At 35.4% G+C, this 13,271-nt stretch overlaps 2 protein-coding genes and 1 non-coding gene across 3 annotated transcripts; 2 read left to right on the top strand and 1 right to left on the bottom strand.

Moving 5' to 3' along the window:
• The first annotated feature begins 80 nt into the window (after positions 1-80).
• On the top strand, positions 81-151 carry TRNAG-GCC. Its single transcript has one exon. It is a non-coding gene; the product is annotated as a tRNA-Gly (tRNA).
• A 432-nt stretch (positions 152-583) lies between these two features.
• Positions 584-1,054, top strand: LOC104453405. The gene has a single exon (XM_018859646.2). It carries the CDS (start codon positions 584-586, stop codon positions 1,052-1,054), a length of 471 nt encoding a protein of 156 aa, XP_018715191.2.
• A 9,171-nt stretch (positions 1,055-10,225) lies between these two features.
• Positions 10,226-10,986, bottom strand: LOC104453404. Its single transcript, XM_010067948.3, has one exon. It carries the CDS (start codon positions 10,924-10,926, stop codon positions 10,534-10,536), a length of 393 nt encoding a protein of 130 aa, XP_010066250.1. The 5' UTR covers positions 10,927-10,986; the 3' UTR covers positions 10,226-10,533.
• Positions 10,987-13,271: the final 2,285 nt, after the last annotated feature.

Here is a 13,271-nt window from a genome sequence, read left to right as displayed (position 1 = left end):
GGGCCATAGCGTGATTGAGAGGCAAGCTTTTACTTCTGCTTCTCAACAAAATAAAACCTAAATGAAACCAAAGCATCAAAGCACCAGTGGTCTAGTGGTAGAATAGTACTCTGCCACGGTACAGACCCGGGTTCGATTCCCGGCTGGTGCACCCTTCGTTTTCCTCCTTTTTGCTTAGTGTGTGTAATTTTTTTTATAATAATTTGCGTTAATTTAGTTTTGTAAACTGTGTAAGCATCAATTTTAGGAAAAAATTTCTTAAATTATTTATTTTTTTGTGAAGTAAATGCTCTCTTAAAGACCCTTTCTTTTTTTTTTTTTTTTTTGGTCGGCACTCTCTTAAAGGCTCACTGATGCTTTTTCAGTACCCCTTTTTCGCTTTGCTGCACGGTTGAAGAAAAGCATGGTATCTCTCGCACCATCTTGAGTGCAACTCACTCCACGTACCAGACAACTCCAACCTCACTCCAAGCATCCATCCCGGACACTCCCCAGCCATTAATCCAGAAACAATCCCATTCTCCCTCATATCTCTCAGACCCAATTCACTTCACAGAGAGAGAGAGAGAGAGAGAGAGATCACATGGATTGGCTTCAACCAAGGAGAGGCCCGGAGTGGAAGCGAGGATGGACCAACCAGATGTTGGCCTCGATGTCCGCCCCGCCGCTCCACCTGCTCTCTGTCTTCTTCATCGCCATCTCACTGCTCTGGTTCTCCGGTCGCGTTCGGTATGAGTCTGAGTTCCGCTACTCCATGGTCAACCTCCAACTCCTCCTCTTCCTCTTGCCCCTCCTCATCTTCCTCTTCTTGTCCCTCCAATCCGGGGCTGCACGGCTCAACTATCACCTCTCCTGGCAGCAGCCGCGACATCCCATGCAGCCCCACCTCCCCGGTGGTGTTGGTGGCGGCGGCGGAGGCGGTGACAACGGTGGTGGAGGGGGAGGGGGCATTCCCTGGGGCGTTGCCATCATTCTGGTACTGGTCCTGGTGATGGTGTCGTACCACCGGTCGTTTCAGTCCATGTGGTTCGGGCCTCTGCGAAGGTCGGATTGAGCGGGGGTTACATGTGGAGTTCCAAATTGCGTAGGGAAAGAGAAACAGGGGGAAGTTATTTTAAAGGCAGCCGAATCCTGTAGTGATGAGACAACCAGTGCATGTACGCACGTATAGAGATTGTAGTCTTTTGGATTATAGTTGTTATTGTTGGAGGTTTGTTGATATTATATCCTTGGACATGTTAAATGAAGCTCATAAGAGTCCGACGTGAAATGACTTGAGCGTCGAATTCGTATTTTGAAAAAATCCACTACACATTCTCCATTTGAAATATATTTTTCTAAAAATAATCACTTGAAATAATTAGTCAATGAAAAGTATTTCATTCTTGACTACAGTTTATGTTTAAATAATTTTGTGGATCATGAATTTTTCATTTAAAATTTCACTTGTAAATCATTTATTTTTTAGGAAATAAACGAAACTCTCAATGATTTGTCGTGTTCTTCATTTTCATAGTTCTTAGTGCTAATCATCGGTTAATAGCCCACAGAAGTTACAATGTTTTCTCCACTCAGACTCTTTAGCGACTGAGATGGACCCGTCAATACTGTTTACATGGATTTGGAGCTAGAGCGACTTAATTAGATAATTTATGCAAATTTATGGACTTGATCAGAAAAATTATTAAAAAAAATTTAAAGACTTATTCGGAGGAACAAATACATAAATATACGAATAAAGAGTGGGTTTTTACTAATACAATGAGACGTGGCAACTGTCGTGATTGGCCATTGCAAATAATCATGCGATGCTTTAATAATGATGGCCAAAAGCTCATTGCTTTAAATGGAGGCACTTTGAGTTAAGATTCTAGGCACTCGATTGTTTGAAGGTGAATAGATGAATGAACATCACATATATCGTCTCTTGTCAAGCGATTTGAGACAATATTTTGATATACCCTCACGTGTAAACCAAATTAGGAGCGGCATGTGAAATTTGGTTAATGGGGTGAACATACACACACGAAAATAAAGCATATAGGACTGTCGTCAAATGACATGAAATAATGTCTTAACACCCTCTCTCAAGTGCAAACCAGTTTAGCACAAATAGAGCATATGAAACCCGTTGCCAAGCGATCTGGACCATGTTTTAAAACCCTCTTCAAGTGCAAGTCAAATTAGGAGTGACATGTGGAATTTGACTGATAAGGATGGATGCATATATGCGAAAATAGAGGCTTAAAATATATAAAATAATGTAATTGGGAAGCAAATATAAACCTAGAAGATTTGAACTTAAAGCTCAAGTTTATAGGTGAAAGGAATCACATGCATATAAAGAACATATTAGCATGATTAGAAGCAACATGAAAGTGATAGCACTGGCTCTAATAACATGTTGGAAAGTTTAACCAAAAAGCTTTAAATTTACGGGTGAAAGGTGATTAGATGAATACAAAGATAATATAAGACACGTTGTCAAGTGATGTGGGATAGTATTTCAACATATAAAAAAGAAGGAGATTATTTTCTTTCAATCTAGTTTATGTGTTAAAGAAGTCAAAGACTCGTGCTTTTTGGTGGATATTATTTGTCAATATATTTTTAGTTTAAGGATTAATACAACAAAATATTCTAAATTATGCATACTGTGACATAATTGCCCCAAAATTTGTGACCCTAAACTTGTCTATTATGATACAAATACTTCAAACTTTTTTTTATGGTATAAAAAGTCCCAAACTTATACTAGTGTGATAAATACATCTTGAATGGGATTGAAATATGGTATATCTATGTTACACACGTATAAGTTCAGGTTTTTTCAAGACACGCAGAGAAAAAAAAATTGTTGGGGCCATTTGTGTTATAATAGGCAAGATTAAGGTTTTTTATGACACAAAAAAAAAAAAAAATACAGTTAGAGTTTTTGTATTACGATAGGTATAATTTGGGATTTCTTTTTTATTTTATCTTATTTGCCCGTGTTTAATGAACAACATGATGTTTCTTTTTTTATAATGATCGTTTCATTCTATAATTTCATAAGAAGAGTTACTGCTCCAATCAAGACTATCAAGTAAAATCAACCTAAAGGTGAACTTACGTTTTTCTAATTAAATCATGATATTATAAACATTCTTTTTATCAATGCCATTCAAATAGAAAGTAATTTTTTTTTTGGCATGCTTAGAAAAGTTAAGATTTCATTTATTCGACTTGTAACTAACTACGTGCACCTACATGAATATGTCACATTCCAAGAGTGTTTTGTACGATGGTCATGACCAATCCTTGGAACAAGCAACCCTCAATTGGCATCCCTAAGTGCTAAGGCTTTCTCAAGTGTTCTGGAATACTCCTGGGGTGATACGGCAAATGTATGAACATGTAATAAATGCGGATAGATGGTAGTTGGAGAGATATAATCTCCACCATATGATGGAAGAGAGATCTAGATATAATTTGTCATGTACTTTTATATATAGGGGTCTCATTCCCCTCATTATATAAACTCATTTACAAGTGTAATACAAATCCAAAACTTCTTTCTCTAGAATTCTTGTGAGTCGAGCGTGAGTAAGGCTATTTGAGAGTAATCTTAAGGCCGCATATATTAGGGAATGCTAGATCAATTGGCTCGTGACAATTATTTGCATACAATATCACACTCTAAGGTTGAGTTAGGAATGTATCGGGTTGAACAAAATAGATAGAAAATTTCAACATTTCCTCAATTTTCCTCCCACGAAAATGTCAAAATTTGCATCATTCGCTTGAAAGCTCTCCGAAGTCTTAACCCCATTTTAAGAATAAGCACTCAATTATTCGCTCTTTGATCAAAGTTCGTGAAATATTAAATTTGGCCTGGGTACTTTAGTCGAGATTATCTTAAAATGAATTAAAAGTGCAGAAATTTTATGCGTACTTAATAATATAATTATTGATTGGGTTTAGTCCCCTGAAAAAAATCCTCAAACGAAAAGAAATCAATATGAGAAATGGTACTATGTACAAACTAAACTTAGCTATACTCGTATGGCTCTATGCTTAAAGATACAAATGATGTGGGAAAATTGTCCAAAAAATTCTAAATCTATTACACTTTTATGGATTTAGTTATAAACCTTTCAATTTTGACAATTGATTCCTAAACCTTTTCAAATTTTATCAATTGAGTCTATTTGGTCAAGTGTGGCTGAAATTGCTAATGTGAAGGCTAGTCATCCTACGTGGTACAGTACTGACTGACGCGGATAATTTTAAATAATATTTTATATTTTTTCGATTTTTTATCATGCTTTTCTTCTTTTTTTAACCTTGGGTTAGGGAGGTCTCCAACTGACTCTCACTAGTTGTGGGTGAGGGTGTTGCTACCCTCACTTGGCTTGGGCAAGGGCCTTCATTTCCTCACCAGCCACAAGGAAGGTCGTTGGGCCCTCACTAATCACAAGCTAGGCCACTAGGCAAGGGCGTTGCAGCCCTTGTTTGGTTCTATGCAAGGGCATGACAGCCTCACTTATGGCTGACAAAGATGTTGAGGCTCTCACTTGTGGCTGGTGAGGATACGAAGTACTCGCCCATGGCCAGCAAGGGTCACCGGCCTAGGGTTAGGAGTAAAAGAAAAGAAAAAAGAATTTTTTTTGAAAAAATATTAAAATATTATTAAAATAATCCATGATAGTGCTTGCCATGTTATGTAAGACAGTTGGGGTATACATTTGCATTTTCCTTTAAAATTAGTTGGATTGACTTAATTGGCAAAACACGAAGACGTTTGGGATCCAATTGCAAAATTGAAAATTTAGGACTAAATTGATAAAAATACAATAGAGTTAGGGGCAAATTATTGATAATAATACACACTACTTTTCCATTAAATAATGTATTTATTAAGAAGTCCAGCGAACAAACGAGCTTTCCACGAAAGAAGAAAAATTTTAAAGTGTTTGGCGTAAAAAGGAAATTCTTATTCATAGAGAAGAGAAAAAGACAAAAAGAAGAGACAACGAGAAAGAATAATTTGTTACCAAAACCACACCGTAAACTTAAAATGCATGCAAGTATCGTCCCTTTGTATTAACTGCATAAGACCAAATTAAAAAAAAAAAATCCGCAAATCAATCTTAATAAGTCCGACATCTTTCCTTTATATAATAGGAAGACAATATACTGAATTTTCAAAAGTGTAAGGTGATTGTAGCACACCGAATATTAAATATGACCTACTTTGCCTTTTCTCTTATTGCAGCTTAAAAAGAAAAAAAGCAGACACAAGATCAAAGGAGAAAAAAAGGAAGGAAGGAAGGAAGGAAGAAATGATGGAAGGGAGCAGAGAATTAGAAAAATAATGATTGAAATCTTCGAGTGTAATATAATAGATAGTTATGATTTTTTTTTTTTTAATTTTCCATAATAATTATAATAAATTGGAGATATACATTATCAACGAAAATATATGCACAATTCCTAGGATTATGAAGAATTAAGAGAAACATCCAAATTAACCGTGGATAAATTTTTATATATGTGTAATTTATTGTTATATGCTAGATAGAATTAATCACGAAGGGAGATCTTTTGGATTTTTTTTAACGTGGCAAAATATGATTGATTTTCTTTAATAGAGCCGACCATGTGATATTTAGCCCCACGATTTGACAATAGGATAGAGCCGAGAAACTTCATGGACCAAGCACCAGCAAGAACGTGGCCACTTCGTGATCGCCATTTAATTTGTGACCGGGACCACGAGCCACAGAGGTCGGGCTTTATCATATAATAGACAAAATCATGTCACGATCGGTCTTGCTGACCTTTGCTTTGAGTGGCCAGACAAAAGCATGATCCTCGTTACTCCTAGAAAAAGGAAAGGAAAGGAAGGCAAAGGAAGAAAAGCGTGTGCATACGAAATGATCTGACTGATTTGATCATTGAGGGAGGAATTTAGGGCGCACATGACAAAATTTCTGTTTCAGAAATTGATTTCTGGCTAGAAATTGATTTCTTAATTTTTATTCTCCGGACAAGTTTCTGAGCAAAAAAACCTGTTTGATAATTATTCAAAATTTATATTTTTGAAATAGAAATCCGTTTGATAACAGAATAAAATTTCAATTTCTAGGAATAGAAATTGATTAGATAACAATATAAGAAATCATCAAATACAAAATAATAGTTGAAATAAAACTAAAGCAACATAGGAAATCCTCAAATACTAAATAATAGTCAAAATAATACTAATACATTACAAAAGTTGAAAATACATTTTCATGGAATTTCCTATTACATGTGCTTACATTTCCTATTATGTAATATTTTCTTTCGAAAAATAAACATGGCAAAAAAGAAAAATCAATTGAAATTCAATTGTAGTGAATATGTCGTTATGTTTTTGCCAAAATTGATTTCTCATTAATCAAATAAGTCTAATGATAGCCGTGCTTATAATAGTCTAATCTCCTAAAAGAAATCCTAACTTCAAGTCTAATTCCAATTTCTTTCCAAATTTTGTTAAAAAAATCCTCACCATGTTCAAAAATCGTCACCAATTTTTTTCAAAATTATCAACACTATGATTATTTAAAAATTTATTATCAAAATCTGTATTTTCATCAACACTCTTACAAGAACAACAGATTCCTTATTAGATCTCTTTTTACCCATGTCTTGATAAGTGAGGACATTATATAAAAGAAAAATAAGATGAAACCCTAATGATTTGACACATTTTTACCGCCTCAATATGAAGTTTATGATTAAAAAAATAGTTAGCTGGATAGAGTCGTTATCTAGCGTACTACGGAAGAGTAGGTGAAGAAAGACTCGTTAGATATGAATATGGCAAGTTGACTATTACCATGCGTGAAATCTCTTGCGTGCAACAAATGAAGCATTGTTCATTCAATTCCCACCATCTAGCCCAATGGTTAAGATTTTCAATCAATATTAATTGAAATGATTATATTAAAAAATCATTAAAATATTTGGACTAAATTAACTAAATTGAAAAGTTGAGAAATTTTTTTTTTATTTTTATTTCAGAAACCGAGAAGCTAAAAATTCCAGCTTCGATTTCTTCGATTTTCTATTTTTGGAATAGAAATCTGTTTCAGAAATAGATAAATCAAATTGCGTTACCAAACGGATTTTTGTTCCAAACCTGTTCCGGAGAACAGAGAAATAGAGAAATCGAGAAACATAAATTTTATCATGCGCGCCCTTAGTGTAATCTTGAATTTCTGACTTTGAGGCGTGTTTATTTAAATGAGAAAACTTTTCGTAAAATAGTTATCCGGTAAAAATGATCAGGTAAGAAAAAACATTTACGCTCAAATGAAATTTGCATGCTTAAAATTAGGGAACAAATTTTCTTATCTAAAAAGGAAAAAATATTTTCCTTAAAAATAATTTTATGGGAAAGCATTTTTTTTATTACGAAATTTTACCGAAACAAATATATCCTTATTATGGAATACATTTGCCATTATGAAAGATCTATAACCAAACCAGCTATCTGTGAATAATTTGCATCATGCAACGCATGCATGTAGTGAAGCTCACGCGAAATTCATCAAGTTCGGTGAGGTGGCTGGTTAACGTGACAATACAAGTACTATCACAATGTTCGCATGACGCTGTTTAGGTTTCTTGATTGTACTCGTTATGTAACTTCTCCTGAGCCAGATATATGCTGGAAATGGATCAAACGTTTATTTAAAAGACGGAAATTCAAGTCCAACGGCGGTAATTTAGAGAATTCACTGTGTTGATGAAATCACTATGCACCATTGGCAATATAGTGGTTTGATTTAATGCTTTTGTTTTTCTGCAGTTGATTTTGATGTACTCTCTTTTGGGTTTTGAGAGGAAGATCTAGGTATCATCATATTGTACCAAAATTTCAGAATAGGACATTTTTTCAGGCGAGAACTCAAAATCTTTGGTATGCTTTTGTTGCACTAGGGTAAATAGTCGGGAAAATGTCACAAATGATCCCTGAACTTTTATTTAATGTTTAATTTCATCCATGAGTTTTCGATTTACTCAATTTGATCCCTAAACTTTCATCTAATGTTCAATTTCATCATTGAGCTTTCGATTTGCTCAATTTGGTCCCTGAACTTTTATCTAATGTTCAATTTCATCCCTAAGCTTTCGATTTACTCAATTTGGTTCCTGAACTATTAACAAATGTTCCATCTAGTCCTTCCATTTGTTCAAACTGTTAAGTGATAACGTGGAGCATTAATTGATGACATGGAACTAAGTTGGATTACTAGAATTATGAGCCAATATATATCTTTAAAAAGGAAGACAAATTAGGCGTCAGCTAGAGATGAGAGCACTAATAACAAAAGTAGAGAGAATAAGTGGTTATGTATCTCTTTTTTGGATGGTGGCCACAATTTGACCTGTTTTAAAGGTAATTTCCATGTAGATATTCCACATGTCCTTTTTTATTTTATATATAAGAGACTAAAAGCCATGTAAGCCAATTCCATTAACTTTAACTAAGAGAAGGACGAAATTGGTCAATTTTCAAATGGTCAGGGACTAGATGGAACATTTATTAATAGTTTAGGGATTAAATTGAGCAAATCGAAAGGTCAGAGATGAAATTGAACATTAGATGAAAATTTGGGGACCATTTGTGACATTTTCCCTAAATAGTCTAGATAGTCATACTCCCCTATTATAGGGATGTCAATTCAATTCTTAACTTTTTAATTTTGCCAATTAATCCTAAATCTTTGTTCAAGATTCCAATATAATCATTTTCATCAATTTTCGTCGGAAATTACTAAGTAGCAATATGTCACTTAGGAAGACGATGATTGGACCATTACGTTGGCCATTTCTACTAAAATTTGGCTAAAATGATTATATTGGAATTTTCGTAAATGCTTAAGTATAAATTAGCAAAATTAACAATTTTCGAATTGGATTGACATCCCCATAATAAATTTAGGAATGAATTGGATAATTTTCTTTTTAACTCATTCTAGGATCGTAATATTACTTCATGGTTTATAAACTTAAAGGCCCTATCAGTGAATAATTTTCCTCATATGTTCTAATTTTTCTTTTGTATGAAACATGGTTAAAACTGAATACAAAAATTTAACGTCATAAATTTACTGTTTCTATTTATCTCATAATAAAATATGAAGTATCTCTCTAGGAGTAATGAAAACAAACTAGAATTTAAACACTTATTGATTCCAAAATTAGCAAGCCAACCACTAGAGCTATTTCTTATTGAAAGTTATGTTGCACTTTAAACTCAAAGTAAGAGCACAATAGTCTTCGGATATTAGGGCTAAATCAACAATTAATTTAGAGTCAATCTCAATGATGAACTTATGAAAACCAAGTTATTTTGCAAAGTTGATTCCCAACCACCAAGATAGTTACCCTTTTCATTTCTAAATAAGCTCCTTGCACCAATAAGTCCTAGGTTATTTTTAGAGGCCCTATCATTAGTCAATTTAATCCACTCAAAAGGTGGATGATCCATTTGACCAAAATCGGAGAAATGCATGATTCACTTAATCTCGAGCTATTCACGAATGAGATTTTAATGATTTCCTTTGTGTCTGATTGAATTACTTGTACTGGATTTGAAGGAAAAACAAGGTTGTCCAAGAAAAGCGATTTGTTTTTCCATCACCAAAAAAGCCACGCACTTATTCCACACGTCATAATTTTTCTCAGCCAATAATAACATTGGCAATCTTATCTTTAGCGACTTTACTTAAAAGTTAGTAAGTCATTATCTTCTTAAGACCATCTGATCGTTGGAATTTTCTTCTTTTGATCCAACGATCCAGATTAGATACAGGACCGGTCCCATAAATTAGAGGATTGGACCATAGGATTTCCCCTAAATAATGTAACGCCAAACGTCTCACATCAAATAGGAATGGGTTGCTGCAAATTATTACTTAGAAAAAAAAGGTCGTTATAAGTGGAAATCCACCTATACCATCTTGGAGTAGTGACTAGGTTGCTCAGGAGAAGATCAGTTTATGGATGTTCACCGTTCTCCAACTTAAGGCTAGAATTCATCCGCCTCTAATCTTCTTGCGTCTTTCTCAAACTTCCAAACAAATTCTTCTGTTTGTTGTTCTCTTCCACTAAAATCATCAGTTATAGATGCTCTTTTGATTCATTTTTTTTTTCCATTAAGCTGCTTAGTTTCCAATGGATCAACATATATAACAACCTCAACTTCATCATGTAACTCTGGTATTGGTAAATTTACAGGCTATTTATTTTGCAGATACACGGAAAAAAGAAGAGAGAATTGATCATCTCATCAACCTCTCAACCACTAATCAACTCCTACACATAGACTTTCTTTCACCCTTACTACCTCATAAAACACTCTATACCTCAGTCTCATCCAGTTTACAGAAACCCCACTTCTTGATTGCCCATCCAGGAAAAAAAAAAACAAAGAAAAGACAAAATAAACACCTCAAGTTTATCACTTTCACATGATCATCATCAGCTTCAAAAGCTTCAAAAAAACCAACTCTCGAGAAAGCTAGACTGATACTGGAGCAAAATAAGTACGAGCACGATGAGAGCCGCCACTCCCCATGGTGAGCTACCCTCGGATGGCCCCCTGTAAGTTGCCCTGCGCCGGCCCCATGGCGAGCTGGTGAGGAAGCTCTCTGGATCATCCATAGAGGATAGGAGCTTCACAAGCAGTATCAGAGCGATAGGCGTCGCAAAAAGGATCCAACCCATCTGCTCTCCGGCGGTTTCGACCGCCGATTCATAGCTGAAGTACCAAGATATGCCTAGAAAGATAAAGATCACTGCCAGGATCACAAGGACTGGAACTGGTAGGGGGTTGAGAGTGAAGACATCGGAGATTGAAGAAGCTGTGCTTCTTCTCCCATAGGCCATGATGAGAGGATTTTTTTTCCCTTTGTTTTGTTTCTTTTTTAATGTTTTCTGGAAGAGGGGTTAGGTAGGTTTGGTTTTATAGCAAGGGAAAGAGGGTCCTCAAGAGTGATGGCCCCACAAGTCGCATTTATTAGGGAACATTGTAACCTTAAAGAAAAGACCTTTCTTTTTTATAAGCAGGAGTGTTATTATATGAGAGAGCCCTAGCAAGTGATGGCTTTAATGGACTCTCCGGATGTACACGATAACCACGATAAATGATGAAAATTGCGTTTGAGAAATTCTAATCATACATATAATTTAATTATTTATTTTAAGTTAAAAATCACGTAGGACCATCATTGTCATGGATATTTTTACTAATATTTTAACAATTTTTTTAAATTTTTTCCTCTAAATTGACTAGTAAGGGTCACGGTTCTCACCCAAATCTAACGAGGGCCAGTGGTCTTGCTTGTGGTCGCTTGCCGTGGGAGAAGTCTCGAAGGCCCTCAGTAAATCTTAAAATGAAGGAAAAAAATAGAAAAAAGAACAAAAAAACAAAATAAATCAAAATAAATATAACAATATTATTAAAAATGTCAACGTCAGCGACAATCATATCATCTAAGATGGCTGACATCTATGTGAATGATTTATGGTTTAAATTGGTAGAATGGACTAAATTTGTAGCAATAAGAAAAGTTTAGGATATAATTGATACAATTACAATAAATTTATGTTTTTTTTTTCTTTTTTATGCTTTTCCCTTTCTTCATACATAGATGATTACTTTTTCTAAGACTTAATTGGATGCATGTATTGCATAGAAACCAGCAAGAAGTAGGGATGGAGTTTACAAAGAAAATTAGTAAGTTTGGGTATGGAATTCATAGCACAAATCCACCGTATCCACAGCTCCCAGCGCCACTCGAAGACTTCTTTGTGCGTTAGTGAAGAAGACTTCACTTACCGACGTCCTTATTGCCTGTTTTCTTGTGCGGTTCCCTTTTAAGAAGAAACAAAAAAGGACAAGTCCAATCAACAGACGCGTCCATCACGGCCTTCGGAGGAGTCCTGCACTTGCTGGGTCGACCTCGGATAAAGAACAAAAAAGAAAACAACTCTTCAAGACGCGAGTGATTTTTCTGCTCTTGACTTCAAAATTAGAATCCCAACAAATATATATATATATATATATATATATTATATGTATGTGCCCCTTGTTATAATTTATGTGCGGTTCTTTTCTAAGAAGAAACAAAAATGGAAAGTCCAATCAACAGACGCGTCCATCACGGCCTTCGGAGGAGTCTTGCACTTGCTCGGTCGACCTCGGATAAAGAACAAAAAAGAAAACAACTCTTCAAGACACGAGTGATTTTTCTGCTCTTGACTTCAAAATTAGAATCCCAACAAAAAATATATATATTATATGGATGTGCCCCTTGTTATAATTCAGGAAACTTCTTCAACCCAGAATTCTAATCCAAATAGGAGAGTCTGGTGTTGCGATTTCTTTCTTAATATATTCGATTTAACAGAATAGTATATATCCTCCAATTGGATTGGATTTTATAACAAGCTTAAACTTGAGATATAATTTAATAATTATAAAATTAATATGGACAATCCTTAGATTCAATTCCTTCCTATTCCTTCCTATTCCTAACATACATGGAGATATACACACGCATAAAGTTACGTCCGACTTTGAAAACCCTCCTATTAGTAATTTTCCTATCGATTTAGAAAGCCTACTTAGAACCATGGAAAAGATGAATCCAAACAAGGGGATGGAACAAAAGGTGGGCCTTCATTTGGTAATGAGTTGCCAAATTTTTTTAACAAGATTGCATCATTGGTAATTATACTTTTCAGTCATGACAAGGAATGTTTTAGATATACCTATATACCAGCAAATGAGAACAAACAAACGTGTGAAAACAAGTGAAAATTACAAATAAGGCTGCGCATGACAACGCTTCTCTTCCGGGAAGAGTTTTTTTTTCAGAAATGGTTCTTTTCTATTTCTCGCTCCTGGGAACAATTTCGAGTAAAAGAACCCGTTTGGTAACGATACAAAATTTCTACTCTTGGAATAGAAAAAGAATAGAAATGCGTTTGGTAACGCAACAATTTCTTGTTTGTATTTATTCATTTTTTATTCTTGTCGACGGATCGCCGCCGCCTGCTCGCCGGTCGCGGTCGCTGGCCCTCCAGCCGCTGCCGCCTCACTACCGCCGGTTGTCGATCGTCACCGCCGGCTGTGAGGTGGCGGCGGCCGGAGGGCCGACGGCCGCAACCGGCGGCAGCGGCGGCGACGGCAACGGCAACGGTAACGGAGGGCGGCGGCCGCAACGGCG

The sequence above is a fragment of the Eucalyptus grandis genome, chromosome 7 (assembly GCF_016545825.1).
Source record: "Eucalyptus grandis isolate ANBG69807.140 chromosome 7, ASM1654582v1, whole genome shotgun sequence".
Lineage (NCBI taxonomy): Eukaryota > Viridiplantae > Streptophyta > Magnoliopsida > Myrtales > Myrtaceae > Eucalyptus > Eucalyptus grandis.
This window is presented reverse-complemented; position numbering and strand designations above follow the sequence as displayed.